Source organism: Miniopterus schreibersii (genome assembly GCF_964146895.1).
Source record: "Miniopterus schreibersii genome assembly, chromosome: X".
NCBI classification, from domain to species: Eukaryota; Metazoa; Chordata; class Mammalia; order Chiroptera; family Miniopteridae; genus Miniopterus; species Miniopterus schreibersii.
The window spans coordinates 93,710,394-93,725,708 of record NC_138104.1 but is presented as its reverse complement, the minus strand read 5'-3'; the positions used below and the strand labels follow the sequence as shown (position 1 = coordinate 93,725,708).

General features: G+C 39.8%; 1 protein-coding gene across 1 annotated transcript in view; it reads right to left on the bottom strand.

The window, feature by feature from the left end:
- Positions 1 to 15,315, bottom strand: part of APOO (apolipoprotein O) — a 55,647-nt gene that overhangs the window by 22,618 nt on the left and 17,714 nt on the right. Inside the window, exons 2-6 of the mRNA XM_081125082.1 lie at positions 13,505 to 13,612; positions 12,195 to 12,317; positions 9,894 to 9,948; positions 5,357 to 5,452; positions 561 to 652 (exon numbers count right to left, since the gene is read on the bottom strand). Of these exons, the coding sequence (XP_080981208.1) occupies positions 561 to 652; positions 5,357 to 5,452; positions 9,894 to 9,948; positions 12,195 to 12,317; positions 13,505 to 13,612 (474 nt within the window). The remainder of the gene's footprint in view (positions 1 to 560; positions 653 to 5,356; positions 5,453 to 9,893; positions 9,949 to 12,194; positions 12,318 to 13,504; positions 13,613 to 15,315) is intronic.

Sequence of the window (15,315 nt, the reverse complement as noted above, 5' to 3'; positions counted from 1 at the left end):
TTGCCTGCCATTGTGTTCTACTTGCCAGGATGCCATCAAGCTAAGGCCTGAAGGGTGAGAAAGGAGCAGCCAAATGAGAGCCCCGAGAAGGGTGCTCCCAGCAGAGGGGCCTGCACTCCCTGAAGTACCCCAGCAAGGAAAGCGAGGCCAGCTCCAGGACCAGGGAGAAGACATGGAGGGCCAAGCACAGGCCTGGGCCTGCAACTCCAAGGAGGGCAGGTTGTGACCAGATACACCCAAACTGAGAATGGACCATAACTATCAACTTTGGAATTTGAGTCTCTGGACTTCCATGTCAATAGGCAAAAAAAGGTATCTTAAGTTTTCTTTTATTAATATTCAAATTAGTGTGCATTCTCTGAAGGCCCATATGACTGATATAACGCTGAATGCAGAACTAAAGTTCATAGTGGAGAAAGACATTTAAATCTGCTGTATTCATTTATATGTGCAAACAAATTTTAGTCTGGTGTTATAAAAGCTATAAAATAAAATTAAGCAATAAACCCATACATACCTAAGCTTGATAAGGACACCTTAACTTACTGGGTCTAACTTACCTGGACAAATACGATGGCTTGTTGTGGATAATAAAGAGAGGCAGCTAATCCCATGAAACCAGGTGGGTACACCAGCTTCTTTATTTTTGAACCTATTAATAAAAGGTTGTGGACACTGTTAAATGATTCCATCTTTACCATCACAATTTGCCTAACACTGAGTAAAACTTCTTCGGTCCTAGACTGACAGAGTGTGCCCAACAATATCAAACATATCAAAAAGGACCACCACATTTTCATACCTTCAGTGAGATAGAATTCATACAATTCACCTGTTCAAAGTGTTTTAAAGTGTATAATTCAGTGGCTTTAGGATATTCACAGAGGTGTGCAACCATCACCACAAGCAATTTGAGAAAATTTTCATCAACCCCAAAAGAAACCCCACATCCATCAGCAGTCACCCCCAATTCCTCTTGCCCCCAGCCCTAGGGAACCACTCATCTACTTTCTCTCTCTAATGATTTACCTACTCAGACATTTCATATAAATGGAATCATATAATATATGTTCTTTGCGACTGGCTTCTTTCATCAGCGCAATGTTTAAGAGAGCCACCATTTTCAAGGAAGCAGGAAAAAAGAATGTTTTGCAAAGAAAAAACACATTATTTTGGCTTCTAAGGTTTATGTTCTTTTATAGTAAACTGGCTTCCTATTTACCTACTGAACACAAGTATTCCTCTCTTCTCCTTTCTAATACTCCATGATAATAACAGTGTAAGAATAAGATACAGACAAGCCCACAGCAAAATGAAAATGTGTGGGGGGCACTGACAGGTAAGTATCAACCAATTTTCAGAAAATGGCGAGTGGATGGAAGCAAGAGGACACACAGCCTTTAAGTCCTGAGGAGGGAGGGGCTGCAGTGGAGGAGGGAACAGGATGTCCCAGAAGCCCAGAGATGGCAGGTACTAGGAAGGGTGCAGAGGGCAACCAGCGATCAAGACAGGGGTATAAATGCAAGTTCTGTGCATGGGCCAGCTGACTTTCTCCTTCCCCCACGCCAGTCCAGGGCAAAACTGCCTGTGGCCAGGCGGCTCTCCAGGCAAAAATTTAAAAACTGGATGGAGTATCTCTAAAGAAGTGCCATGGATTTCTGTTGAGAACTAAGATCACTGGTGTGTGTGCACTGCATGTAAGTGCCTGAGAGTAGAGCCTTCCTGACTCGGGCACTGAGGGTAGGCGCCTCCCATATTAAGGTCAGTTTCCATTCAGCTCACCCTGACATAGAACCTGCCTGCCAGCAAGCCCCATCTATGCTCCAAAAGTTCCTATTGTCATTTCAATTGCTTTGTTCTTAAACATGACTGTACAACCAAGGATCACTAGTCATTTGAGGAAAGCCTATAAATATAAAAGAGAAGATTGAGCCCTAGCCAGTTTTGCTCAGTGGTTAGAGCATCAGCCCTCAGACTGATGGTTCCTAGGTTTGATTCTGGCTAAGGGCATGTACCTTGGTTGCAGGCTTGACCCCCGGCCCCAGATGGGGCACATGCGGGAGGCAACCAATTGATGTGTCTTTGTAACATCGATGTTTCTCTCTCTTTCTCTTCCCCTGCCCCCCTCTCTCCCCCCCTCTCTCTGAAAAGCAATGTAAAAAATATCCTCAGGTAAAGATTTTAAAAAAAGAGAGAGAGAGAAGATCAAGATAAGCAAGAAGGAAAAAAATGACCCTATAGGAAACAAAAGTTAAAAACAAAACTAAACCTGTAATTATGTAATTAAGTATCATCGAATAAATTCAAGAAGCTACTACATTTAAAAAAAGAGTTCTACGAAAAAGGAACAATCAGAGAACAAAAATGAGGTCTTGGAAATGACCAAGTAAAAAAAATTAAAAAGAATAAAATAAAATAATCAAGAAAATATGAGACATATAGGGTTAGTTTAAACAGCTCAATTGCTAATTCATATGAGTTCAGGAAGGAAAAGGATGAGAGTAAATTTCCAAACAAATACAAGATAGATCTCTTCCTCCAGCTGAAGACTGCAAGCCACCAAAATGCTCAACCAGGAATGAAACTATATGTAATCACAGCACCATGGAAATTCAGAGCACTGCAGATTAAGAGATCTTCAAAGCTTCCAGGAAAAAAATGAATCACTTCCAAAGGAGCAAGCTTCCATGCTGGTTGCTGACTCACATCTGCAATTCCTGATGCTAGAAGAAGTGGCCTTCAAAGTTGTGATGGAAAACAAACTCTAGGCCCAACAGAACTATTACTTGGTATGAGGGCAAAAAGTAATTTTCAGACCTGCAAGGACCTGGAAAGTTTACCTCCAACATAGGCTTTTTTGAAAGTGACTTAAGCATGTAGTTCAACAGCATGGCAGAGCAAACCAAGGAAATGATGACATGGAACGAGAAAAGAGGGTCACACCCAAGAGAGCATGGAGCCCTGTCCCAAGACAACAGCTGTGCTGAGTATCAGTCCAGACTGAGAGGATATGCTGCCTCGGGAAAAGGGGAATTGAACAGGACGGAGAGCTGGGAGAAACCTGAGAATGAGGTTAAGAAAACAGGTAGTAGGTAAAACAGGAAAATACACTTGAAATGAACTTGATATGAGAAACAGTTTCCACTGAGAGGCACAGGTTTTTATATGGGATGCATATACAGCATGTCCCAAAAATGTATATACACTTTAACAGCTGATAGCTCAGTTTTGAAAATGAAATGTATTTTAATAAACACTGCCTTTATAATTATTCAAAGTGTATATATACATTTTTGGGACACCCTATAGATGCTAGTGCAATGTATGTTATTAACGCTTACACAGAATAATGTGTAAGTGCTGTTTATTGGTTTTTAACTTTAAACAGGCAAATCCCCAAAGATGGAATGGGGGTTGCAGAAAAGAATACAAATATTATCAATCTAGACTCTTAATAAATTAATGTTTCTCTCCCTGTCCTATTGCCTTGATTGAAAGGATATAATTACTCCCAAAGAGAAAAGCCTGCCACACCCCTGGGATCCCACCTGTACACGAAGCTTTCAGCACCTGGGCGGCTCACACAGCTGAGGACCAAGTGAAGGGCAGCAAGCCTGCCAGCCTGCCATTTCTCACTCCTCCAGAGAAAGCCGATATGCAGCAGCTCTCGGGCCTCCGGCTCCTACTGGTTCACACAATGAGCAGGGACCCCAGAATTTCAGGAAGGAAATGCAACCTCCTGCCTCCGTCATCTCCATGCCCACACCTCCCAAGAAGCCAGTGGTCTGAGCTGTAACTATCAGCATTGCCAGAGGGGAACCACTGGCTGCCAGGGCTGGGGGGAGTCACCAGAGGGCCACAAGAGCAAGCAACAACCACCTGCCAGACCTTGAGAGGCCTGGCCGGGCCCAGTTCTTCTGAATGATCATGCACTCACCTCTCTTGTCACCACCACAGCCATGGCCATCCTCATCAACTAAGGCAGACTATCTTAGCAGATATGCTCAAGAAACCCTATCATATGGTCCAGCAAACCTTCTTTTGGGTATATACCCAAAGGAAATGAAATCAGTATCTCGAAGAGTTATCTGTACTCCCAAGTTCATTGCAGCACTATTCACAATGGCCAATACATGGGAACAACCTAAGTGTCTGACAATGGATGAATGGATAAAGAAACAGAAAATAAGACTAGAGAGCTCATGTATAGCAGGGTACCTATAGTTAATAATATTGAATCCTGGATATTTACTAAGAGAAAAGATTTCAAGTCCTCTCATCACACACACACACACACAAAACTGTAATTCTGGGAGAAGATATGTTAATTAGTAGCCAAGATTCCAATACCCTGGCCTTGGGATCTTCATAAATTCTGAACACTATCTAAATAAGACAGGAATGCTTTTCTGGACAGCTTTACAGAAACGGGGGGGGGGGGGGGGGGAGAAGGCGGAATTGGTTCAACTATTTCTCAAGCTGATTAGGAAAAATGAACTCTAAATTTAATTCTTACACAGATGGGAGGAGGGCACAGAAACTCCAATAAGAGTTCATTCCACAGGTTGGGGAGTGGCACCAATAGTGCTTCTCCAGATTCTAACATTATGGTTAAGGCACGTACAGCAGAGATTTTTTAAACTGGAGGAATGGGTACCAAACTAGTCTCTACACTAATCTTTTATGGGGATCTGATTACAAGGTTCATAAACTTTCTATTTTAGGAATTTTAGTAAAGTCTGGATTTCACAATCAGTGAAAATTCAAGTAGTTCATAAGAGATCCATTTCATTATTGTGAAGGGTTTTACCATCCTTTATTTCCTATAAATGTTTTATAATCCAGAAGTATACTAATATTTAAGTTGGCATTTGTTAGCTTTTAAGTGTTTAAAATTTTTTATATCCTCAAGTACTGAAGCTATAACACATCAAAAAATTTAATAAAATGTCTATGAAATCACTGTTCTACTTACTGTGATTAATAGCCTGATCTTAATAGTCAAACATTTTAAATCAGTGTCTCAGATATCACAGACTTTGGTTAACAAACATTCTCTCTTTCTGTACCAAAGAACAACAGCAATTTGAACAAGTAAATGTGCCTATAAAGGATAACTAATTTCTTTTTTCAACCAAGAGTATACAACTTTGCATTTTATGTTTTTTACACTTTCCATGTATGCTTAAAATCAAATATCCTGAAGGAAACAACCATATCAATTATATATTAAGAAGGCCATACTCAGGATCCAACTCATTATTCTGAAAACTGATGAATGAAAAGAAAGAACCAACTATATATCTTCTCTCTCCCTTATGAGCTGTTTTTTAAAAACCCACAAAATTGTACCTACCTCTAGCCAAAAGGAGTCCAACGATGCCAGCAAAACCAATAACACCAAGTCTTGGAAAAAATCCAGGAGGTGCATTTTGAAGATATTCATAGCTGTCTACAATAGAATCAGATGAGGAAACAGTTCCATAAATTCCTCATTATAAAAAAAAATCTTAAATCTAACTAATATATATAGTATCAAATGCTTTTCAAATAATGTATTCTTGGCTTTCTGCTAATATGCTTCTTTTCAACACATTCTTTTTCTATGATAAACATGATTTACTATTCACATACCAAGTATCCAATTTTCAAGCATTCTGGCCTGACAACCTACTGACAGTATAGTAATGTCAGATTCCCTTCATATTCCTGAAGGCTACACACCTGACTCTACTCACACGGGGAGAAATACAAATACAGGGATCCCCTGCCATCCAAACTTGTTATCCAAACACAGAAACACAGAATACAGGAGTACCTCAGGGATACTGAAAGTTCGGTTTCAGACCACCATGATAAATCGAGTCACATGAATTTTTTGGTTTCCCATTGCCTGTAAAAATTATGTTTTTACTGTAGTGCAGCCTATTAAGTGTGCAGTAGCATTATGATGAAAAGAACAATGTACATACCTTAATTAAAACATACTTTTTTGCTAAAAAAAAAAAAAAATGCTAACCATCATCTGAGCCTTTTGGAAAAATGGCACCAACAGACTTGCTCAATGCAGGGTTGCCACAAATCTTCAATTTGTGTAAAAAAAAAAAAAGGCAATAAAGTGAAGCACAATAAAATGAGGTATGCCTGTAGATTTGGGTAAATCTATCGCTCTCTGACGCTTTGGGGCCTGCTTTCTGTAACTAAGGAACCAAATACATTAGACTCAGGGGGAAAGTATCCTTTGCTATCTGAACTCATTATTCCAACTCAAGAACAGAATAAATTTGGATAATGAAAGAAACTAGTAGTGCAAGTATATGCGGGAAATAGTCACTGCTGATAGTGATAAAATAAATAAAAATAAAGGCAACACGTAGGCCTATTGGCCATGTCTAAACATGCCTTATACCTCATTTGCATGATGCCACATCTCCTCTCCTCTCCACTGAGCCAATCCCACCAAATAACTGCCAGCTTAAGTCCTAATTGCACAGAAGAGCCTCTCCCACGCTCATCAGCCCACACCTCTCTTCCTCTAAAGTCCCATCATATTTCTTCTCTGTACCATAACTTGGCGCCTACTTCTACAGCAACTGTGTTTAATTAGCCAGGGGTGTATTTTGTCTCAACAAGGAGCACATACACTCCTTAATGGGGCACTGCTCAGACTTCTATGTTACTTTCCTCAGTGGTACCAGTGGGTGTTCATTCAACGGATAATTTATTAAAAATACTGCTAGGAGTTGATGAATACTGAAGGAATTAATGAATGGCTTTTAGCTAGGTCATGACTTAAAAAGCCTTCACATCTCTTTCTCAACCTCATCTTCAGTGCTCCCTATCTGCCTCCAGCTCCCAGTGCACCCAACACTGAGTCATACATCCAGGCCTGGATCGAGCTGTGCCCTCTGTGTGGAATGCCGCGCAGCCTTACCCCCATGTTTTGGTGTGGCTACCTCTGTTTCTTTGAGGCTTATCTCAGAAGCCCTTCCCTGACTGCTCCCATCTCCCTAATCTCTATTAAACTAATCTCCTTCCTCTGTACCTTTGATAGTGGTCTGTGACCATCTCTGTGTTTGCACTAATAATGAATAATTTATTATATGCAGCAGTGGTTGGGACCACTGTCTTAATCAGCCTTGATCTTCAATGCTTGCCGTTACGGTGACTTATGCAGAACTGAACTAATTGGAATACTCAATAATTCTCTCCCCCAGATAATACCAGGCACATGCCAGTTTTCCATTTCCTGGGTTCTTTGCGAAATGTGGTGATCATTTTAAATCCTACTATAGGGCTTGTGTTGTTGGTACTAATTCTTGTCTGGCATTTTACTTTGCCTTTAACCTGGTTTTAAGTTTCCATCTTTTTGCCTGGGTCATTTGAGACAATTTTCTACTTCCCTTTATCATTATTATTATTTTTAATCCCCACCCAAGGATATTTTTTTCCATTGCTTTTCAGAGAGAGTGGAAGGGGGAGAGAGAGAGAAACATCAATGTGAGAGAGACACATCGACTGGTTGCCTCCTACACAAGCCCCACCAGGGCCGGGGATTGAGCCTGCAACCGAGGCACGTGCCCTTGGCCGGAATCGAACCCGGGACCCTTCAGTCCTAGGGTCGACGCTTTAACCACTGAGCCAAACCGGCCAGGACATCTGCTTCCCTTTATTTCTGCCTATTACCATGGTGTTTTCAATTCTAGGCATACACACGGAGTAGTTGATAGGACAACCAGATGGCCTTGGTGAGCTGGGCCGAAGGGGGTAAATCACAAAGAAATGGGAAAGGAGATATGCTATAAGACCGCACTGAGGCTGAAGCCCAGATTCTGGTAACATGACTTGGCTGTGACTGCTAGGAAATGGACTGACTGCCTTGGCAGACAACACCACAACTCATAACGGAATGTTTCTTCTTAAGAGCTTTGCTCTTGGACTATGAGTCTAAGAGAAGAAAAAATGACATATTGCTAATAATGCCTACTGCTCTGAATCAATGGGAAATAACAGGTGACAATGAAGAGATCTCCTCAGTCACATATGACCAAATAAAAGATCAGGAGTTCTTTAGTTTCCTCAGATAAAAAATGAAGGTAATAGCCCTGGCCGGTGGGGCACAGTTTGTTGGAGCATGGTCCCATACACCAAAAGGTGGTGGATTCGATTCCAGGTCAGGGCACATACTCAGGTTGTGGGTTCAATCCCTGGTTGGGGTGCATACAAGAGGCAACCAACTGATGTTTCTCTCTCATACCAATGTTTCTCTCTCTGTCTCTCCCCCTTTCCACTCCCTCTAAAAATCGATGGAAAAAATATCCTCACTCCTTGGGTGAGGATTTAAAAAAATGAAGGTAATAAAGTACTTTTCAGGGTTGTTGTGGGGATTATACATAAATTAATATATTTTTATCCTCACCTGAGGATATGTTTTTATTGATTTTAGAGAGAGAAGAAGGGGGAGGAGGAGACAGAGACAGAGAGAGAGAGAGAGAAATATAAACGTGAGAGAGAAACATTGATCGGTTGCCTCCCGTATGTGCCCTAAATGGGGATTGAACCCACAACCTTTTGGTGCATGGGACAATGCTCCAACCAACTGAGCCACCTGGCCAGGCCATAAATTAATATTTTTAAAGTATTTAGACTTTAGTAGTTCCTGGTACATAATAAGCACTAAATAAGTGTTTATGAAATTAATAAAATTAAGATGTTACTTATTAACATGCATGAATAATTTAAAGAACTGGTAGACTATTAATATGACTGTCTTGAAATGAAAAATTTATTTATCTGGTAGTTTCAGGGCTATCAGCACATCAACACTCTATCATGATCTTTGCACAGAAGTAAACTATACTCATTTTATTTTATTCTGTCATGGAAACAAACACTTGTAAAAATAAGAGTTTGATTTGCCAAGATGTCCAAAAAGGGAAATAAAATGTTACCAGTTCCTGACTGAGATTAGTCAAAACATAGACTGTGAACCCAGTTTATGAGTCTATGAGATAAATGCTTATGAAAACAATCAAGGACAGTAAAAAACAATGAAGAACCTGGACAAAGGGGGGAAGTAGGGGACATCTGTAATACTGTCAACAATTAAAAAACAAAATGAAGGTGCACTTTCTCTCTCTTGAGCACACCCATGCCTTTACCCACCCCCTTCTTTCCCCAGGGCATGTCTGTCTGTCTGTCTGTCTGTCTGTCTCTCTCTCTCTCTCTCTGTCTCTCTCTCTCATATGCCTGAATCTTTCCCCCTGTCCTTCCCCCAGGCACATTCTCTCTGCCTTTCTTTTTCCAAAGCGCCAAGGGCCCTTCTTTTGCCTCTGTAACTCAGTTCCTGAGCCCATGCAGCCCAGCTGGCTCACCTTTTCTACCTCTGTGACTTTCTAAATAAACTTTCTTTTATAATTTGAAAAAAATAAGAACTAATGAAAATGTAAGAACACTACTAATTATGCAATAAGGCCTTTCCTAGGCACACCAACCCAGTTTCTTCCTGCCTTTAAACTTCTATAAAATGTATTAATAGCTGTGCAAAAGAGCTCTCCTGATTCTGAAAACCTATTGATGGGTCAGTGTGGGTTACCATGAGTTCGGGACATTGCACCTGGAATAGATTTAAAGAAAAAAATCCAGTATATCTGCACTTGCTAGCCCAAAAATACTAATGATCTTGAAGAGACTTACCTGAGTGTTTGGGTACATTAACCCTCTGAAATCTGATGAAAACAATAGATTGTCTTCCCAGAAAAATCTACAAAGCTCTAAGATTCTGCATATAATTTTAAGGAATTCACAGATCTCCTGAAGCCCATCCATGGAACCCCGGTTAGAGTCCGATGTTAATGAAGAAACTGATGATACTTCATTAAAAATCAACTTACCTAACCCCCACTTAACCAAACTTTGCATCTTGGGCTCAGTTTGGGAGTACATTTCCTAAAAAGGTGAAAAGAAAATGAATGAGTAGGATTTGCTGATTAGAAAGTAACAATAAACATATTTGTCTTTACTGAATAAATTATCATGTTATCAACACTTTTCAAACAAAAACATAGTGTCTATCTGGGTTTTTTGTGTTCTTTATTTTCTTTTGTAATCTCCCCTTCAGTGCAAATTGCTCACAGAATGGCTTATGATTGCCACAGGAAGCAAAGATTTCAAGTAGAGTGGTTTCAACAACCCAGCCTTGTCATTCTCTATTAAAATTGAAGAGAATGGACAAACAGTCCCCTCAATAATCAATCCTTTCCCTGTGAGATTAAATCTGTCTTTCATATTAAGTCTAATTCCTGATTGCCATGATTTTAGAGCTTATATCTAAAAACTGCTCATTTGAAGCAGGAATGACTAGCTTTACTGGAACAAAGGAGTCTATATATCTAAGTTTTGGAAAGACAGTTACCCTAGTCCTAAAGCAAATGAAGTGTTAATATTCCCTTAAAAACAGCAACAACAACAAAAAGGCTTTGGACATGAACATCAGATGATCCCAAAAACTACCTAGAAGGTAACCACCTTCAAGAAGTCTACAGCGAAGATGAGAAAAGAGACGTGTGGGTATCAGAAGTTATCAGAACCAGTTGCCACTTGGAAAAGGATTCGTTTTATATAATTTAGTTCAAGTCAGAACAAGTTATCCTAATACTTTTAAATGGACTTAAATAATAAATGCTAAATTTGGAGAGGGACATAAAAAACAAAAAAAACAACTGAATATCATTTCATTAAAATTCATTATTGATTTTTGCTCCCCATTAAAAAAAAAAAAAGCTACAGATTAATGTCGAGAGTGACTGCCCACTTCTTTTGCTGGCATAATCTTTTTACCATGAAAAAAATTAAATTAGTTCTTGAAGAAAGGGACTAGAATTAAAGATATTTCTATTCATGAAGACTTTATCCTACAGGAAAATAAAACCATTATAATCACACAAAATTTATTTAGAAGTAGTGCAAATAAACATGTTGATAACTATTTTATCATCTACAGAGGTATTTTGCTGCACTGACGAAAAAGTAAAAAACAAAAAGCAATCTTAGGTTGAAAGCTAGAGGCAAAGTACTTTCATAACAAAACAAAAAAAAGAGAGAGAGAAATAACAGTAGTCATGCCTACATGATACAAAAATATTTGCACAACTTTGCTGACCTTATCTTAACCACTAGCAGATGGCTTAAAAATCTTCTGGAACAAGAGAATAAAGTCTAAGTGTTTTACAACTCATTATGTATAGATGTTAGGTATTATATAACTCAATAATATGGTTATGATACTTAAGTATAATGGCCTAATTCATATTGTTGATAGTCTATGCTTACTATTTTCTTTCTAAATTGGTTAAGTACTGACATAGACAGCGGAAATTTAAAATTTTTAAATAAGTTCTGGATGAAAATTGAGTTTGTAAGTTTCAAGCAAAATAAATCTAGACCATGTCACACACATCTACATGCTTTTTACTAATTTTCCATCAATTTTCAAAATCAAGATCAAGTATAGCAAACATATGTATCAAAGCCCACGACAGCATTCTATAAATTGTAAACTTCGGTTTTAGATGTTAAAAATCACAGAAATGCCTTCATGAACATAATGACAAATGCCTGATCTAAAACCTGAGCAGTGACAGAATCCAATCTGTTTAAGTAGTTCTTGGGTTACTGGGGCAAACAGTTCAGTACTCAAATATGTAATTCTACCCTCTTTTAGTTATTTATCTTCATATTATAGCATTCAAAATGCTCTGTAACCATTACTGTTTAAAGTGGTACTGATTTGTGGAATCTCTAAGTGGGAGGGGACTTTCCAATCTTGACATAAATGGTTATATTGTGCTCTTTTCCTTCCTCTAGAGTTCCAGCTCCGTATCCTCTACTGGTAGACAATAGTGTTTTCATAGCTGTGACCAACAAGATACTACCAGCCCTCCACTCTAGTCATGGTGCTGCACCCACCCGGTGGGAGGGAAATTCTCTGTGCAGCTAGGGCAACAGCCATCGCCAGGGAGCTACGGCTCTCTGCCCCACCCCCCAGGGGTGACACTGATGAACATGTGTAAGTTAGGTACTCTTAACTTGGGGTGCTTTATCAAGCCTTTTTCTGAAAACATGCAGCTGATACACACTTTCCAGTACTGACTCTAAACGGAAATGTGTTCACTCCATTTTCAGAAGAGCTGTACCTGACACCAACTTGTATATGGCTCGCAATGCTGTCGGAGATGTGAGATGCTTTCTTCAAGTTGAGTCCTTGGCTCCTCCACATATTTAGACTGACCCTCCTCAGGAATGGAGTAGAGTGAAAGCTGGATACATTAAAAAACAAAACAAAAAAATAGAAGTGTCTATACAGCAATGAAACAACATCAATTACCAAAATTGTAAGCATTGTATTTCTAATAATTCATGAACTGCAGGGACTCTAAGGGTTACATGTACCCTAAACCTTGCTTCACAGGATCTCTGCACCTTACTTATTTCCTTAATCAATAAGGCCAAGGCCAAGAGGGCAGTGCTATGAGGTCTTCTACTGCCCCCCCCCCCCCCCCCCCCCCCCCCCCCCGCTGGTAGCAGACAAAGCAGCCTTCCTTTGTCTGTTTTGTATACTGAAATTTGATATTCTGCCTTAGATTTAGTTTGGAAAAAGAATAATATTACTCTAAAGGGTAGGTTGGAGGGGGTTAAAAATAAAAGCTTGAGAGTAACTGGAGAACATGTTACTTAGTTGAAATGATCAGTCTGATGCTAATCAAAGCAGGATAGCAGGTTTGTTTCCCACCCAGAGAAGAAACTCTTCACAGCCACTACTGGCTGCCTTCTTCACCCTCAAAAACTCTACTGCCCCAAGGCCTGAGAAGAAGAGACTAAAGGGCAAAAGAGAAGCTATTTAGTTTTATATAAACACCATTCAAGTAACCCTGCTCATGCCTGAAGGTAGACGTCTATGTCACTTTACTCACAGGCAACAGAAATCAAATATCCAAAATTATCAGTGGCAAGTACAGACAAAAAAAAAAAAAAAAAAAGATGTGAATGGAGAGAAGATTTCTTGTTTTATTTCTTTAGTATTCATTAAGCATCTACTTATAAGCCTCTAATCTGGCGAAGAAGCAAAATGAGGCCAGGTCTTTAATTTTTTTTTTTTTTTTTAAGAGAGAGGAAAAATCAATTTGTTTTCTTGGCTTGATAAGCAGTCTTGAATCAGGCAGATCACATAGAACCGAACTGTGCTTACAATCTACTGGTACACAGCAGATTCCCCAGTAAAAATCTAGGAAATATTATGCCCTATGCCAAGTACCATTAATTAAAGTTTATCTGTTGAAAAAGCCAGGTTAGTAACTTCACAAAGAATAATAAACTATAAGGAAATGTATTTCCTCCTATTAAACGTCCTCTAAAATGTCATATCTTCCTGATACACAAATTGTATACTTCCCATGGTAAGTAAATTGGATGCTCAAAATACATCCCAAGATGAACAGCATGTTACCTCATTAACCTTCACAGAAGTTTTCTGAGGTGAGTCCTTTTTCTGTGATGCATAGACTTTGAAGGTGAGCAGACTCAGGCTGGCTGGCCCCATGGACCTCTGAATTACCTGAAACACAGAAGCAATCTTAAGCCTTCGCTCAACATTATGAAATGAATGTGCACAACATGAGCATATTCATAACCTCAGCCACTCCTGCCCTGAAAGGCTTCCTGTGCTTTATGAGAAATAAATGTGTTCCTGAAGTTTTATGGAAGTCAGAACCTAAAAAACAGGTTCTCGTGGACTTAATTTTCACGTCACCTTTATCTTAATTTCCCAAAGACAGTAGTTTCTAAGTTTTTCGACTTAGCTTTTCAAATAAAATAAAAGAGATATAGATAGAGATAGATACAGATACAGATACAGATACAGATACAGATATAGGTATAGACACACACACACATCAACAAGGGAAGGAGTTTTTAATGATCTCACCTAGTAATTCATTGAATAGAGTGAAGGTTATTTCTGTAATTCTGCTAATCAAACTTTCAGAAGCTTCCCCTTTCCATTCCCATCCAAAGATGGTCTCTCTCAATTTCAGTTCTTAAACTCAGTCTCTTTCTGTGACTTGTTCTCCCTTACTGGGAGTCATTCATGCCCAGTGACTTTCAGATACACAGCTCTAGTCCAGAGCCTGAGTTACCAACTCACTCACCCTTTGATTTCTGGATATTTCCACTTGCATGGGACACAAGCTCCCCAGATCAAGCATGTCCAAAACTAACTCATCAGGACCTCATCTGTGCCTCCAAGTCCGCACTAGGCCTGATGGGTGGATGTGTGCTGTGAATCAAGTCAGGAAGCTTTTTCTCCATTATCCCCTACATTTACACAGCACTTGACCCAGACCTGTCCCACTTCCTCTACTTTCTCCCTCGGGAAAGGGTGCTACCACCCAACTAGAAAACCTAAGCAGAAACTCTGAGGTCATCCTTCACCGCCACCCCCATTCTATTGGTCGTCAAGTCCTCTTAATTCTGCCTATTGAATAATCTCAATTCACCCTCTCTATCTCCTCCTGTACAGTTCTCCCTTGGGCCCTCATTTCTTTCCTGGATTGTTTTAGCAGCATTCTAACTGCTCACCTGGCCTCTTGATGACTCAAACCACCACACTGTGAAAGAATGATCTTTGTAAACTACAAACCTGATTATTTTCTATCCTTATTTGAGATCCTCTGGAACTCATTACCTAGGACTTTCATGTGGGCCAAACAAGGCCCATTCCAATCTCACCCCAACCTTCTCTAACCTCATCTCTCTATCATTCTGCCTTCTCCCACAAAACTTAACTTCCTATATTTCTCCCAGGCTGTTTCCCAGCTTCGCGGGTGTGCACATGCTGAGTCCTCTGCCTATGCTTGCTTTGTCTTTCTGTACCACTGCCTAAGAGCAGGAAGATTCATTGCTTTCCTTATCTGTCCATTTATTTACGTCTATCAAGTTCTCCCTACTAGACTGAAAGCCCTTTCAGGATAGGGCCATGTCTTACTTGGTATTTCTAGTGCCCATGGCTGCCTAGCATGTAAGAAATGCTCAGGAACTGTTTACTGCCTGCCTAAATGGACAGAAGAGAGGTGAAAAGTAAGGAAGCAGCTGACCTGTTCTAAGTACTTCGGCATGACTTAGCATCACGGAAATCCCAGTGCTGAGATTTGCAGTGCCTGTACTGTGAAGACTAGGCTATTCTGTAATACCCACAAAACATACACAGAACAGAAGAAAAATGTCTGTTGAAATGTATGTCTGGACTGAGAGTGAAGGGAT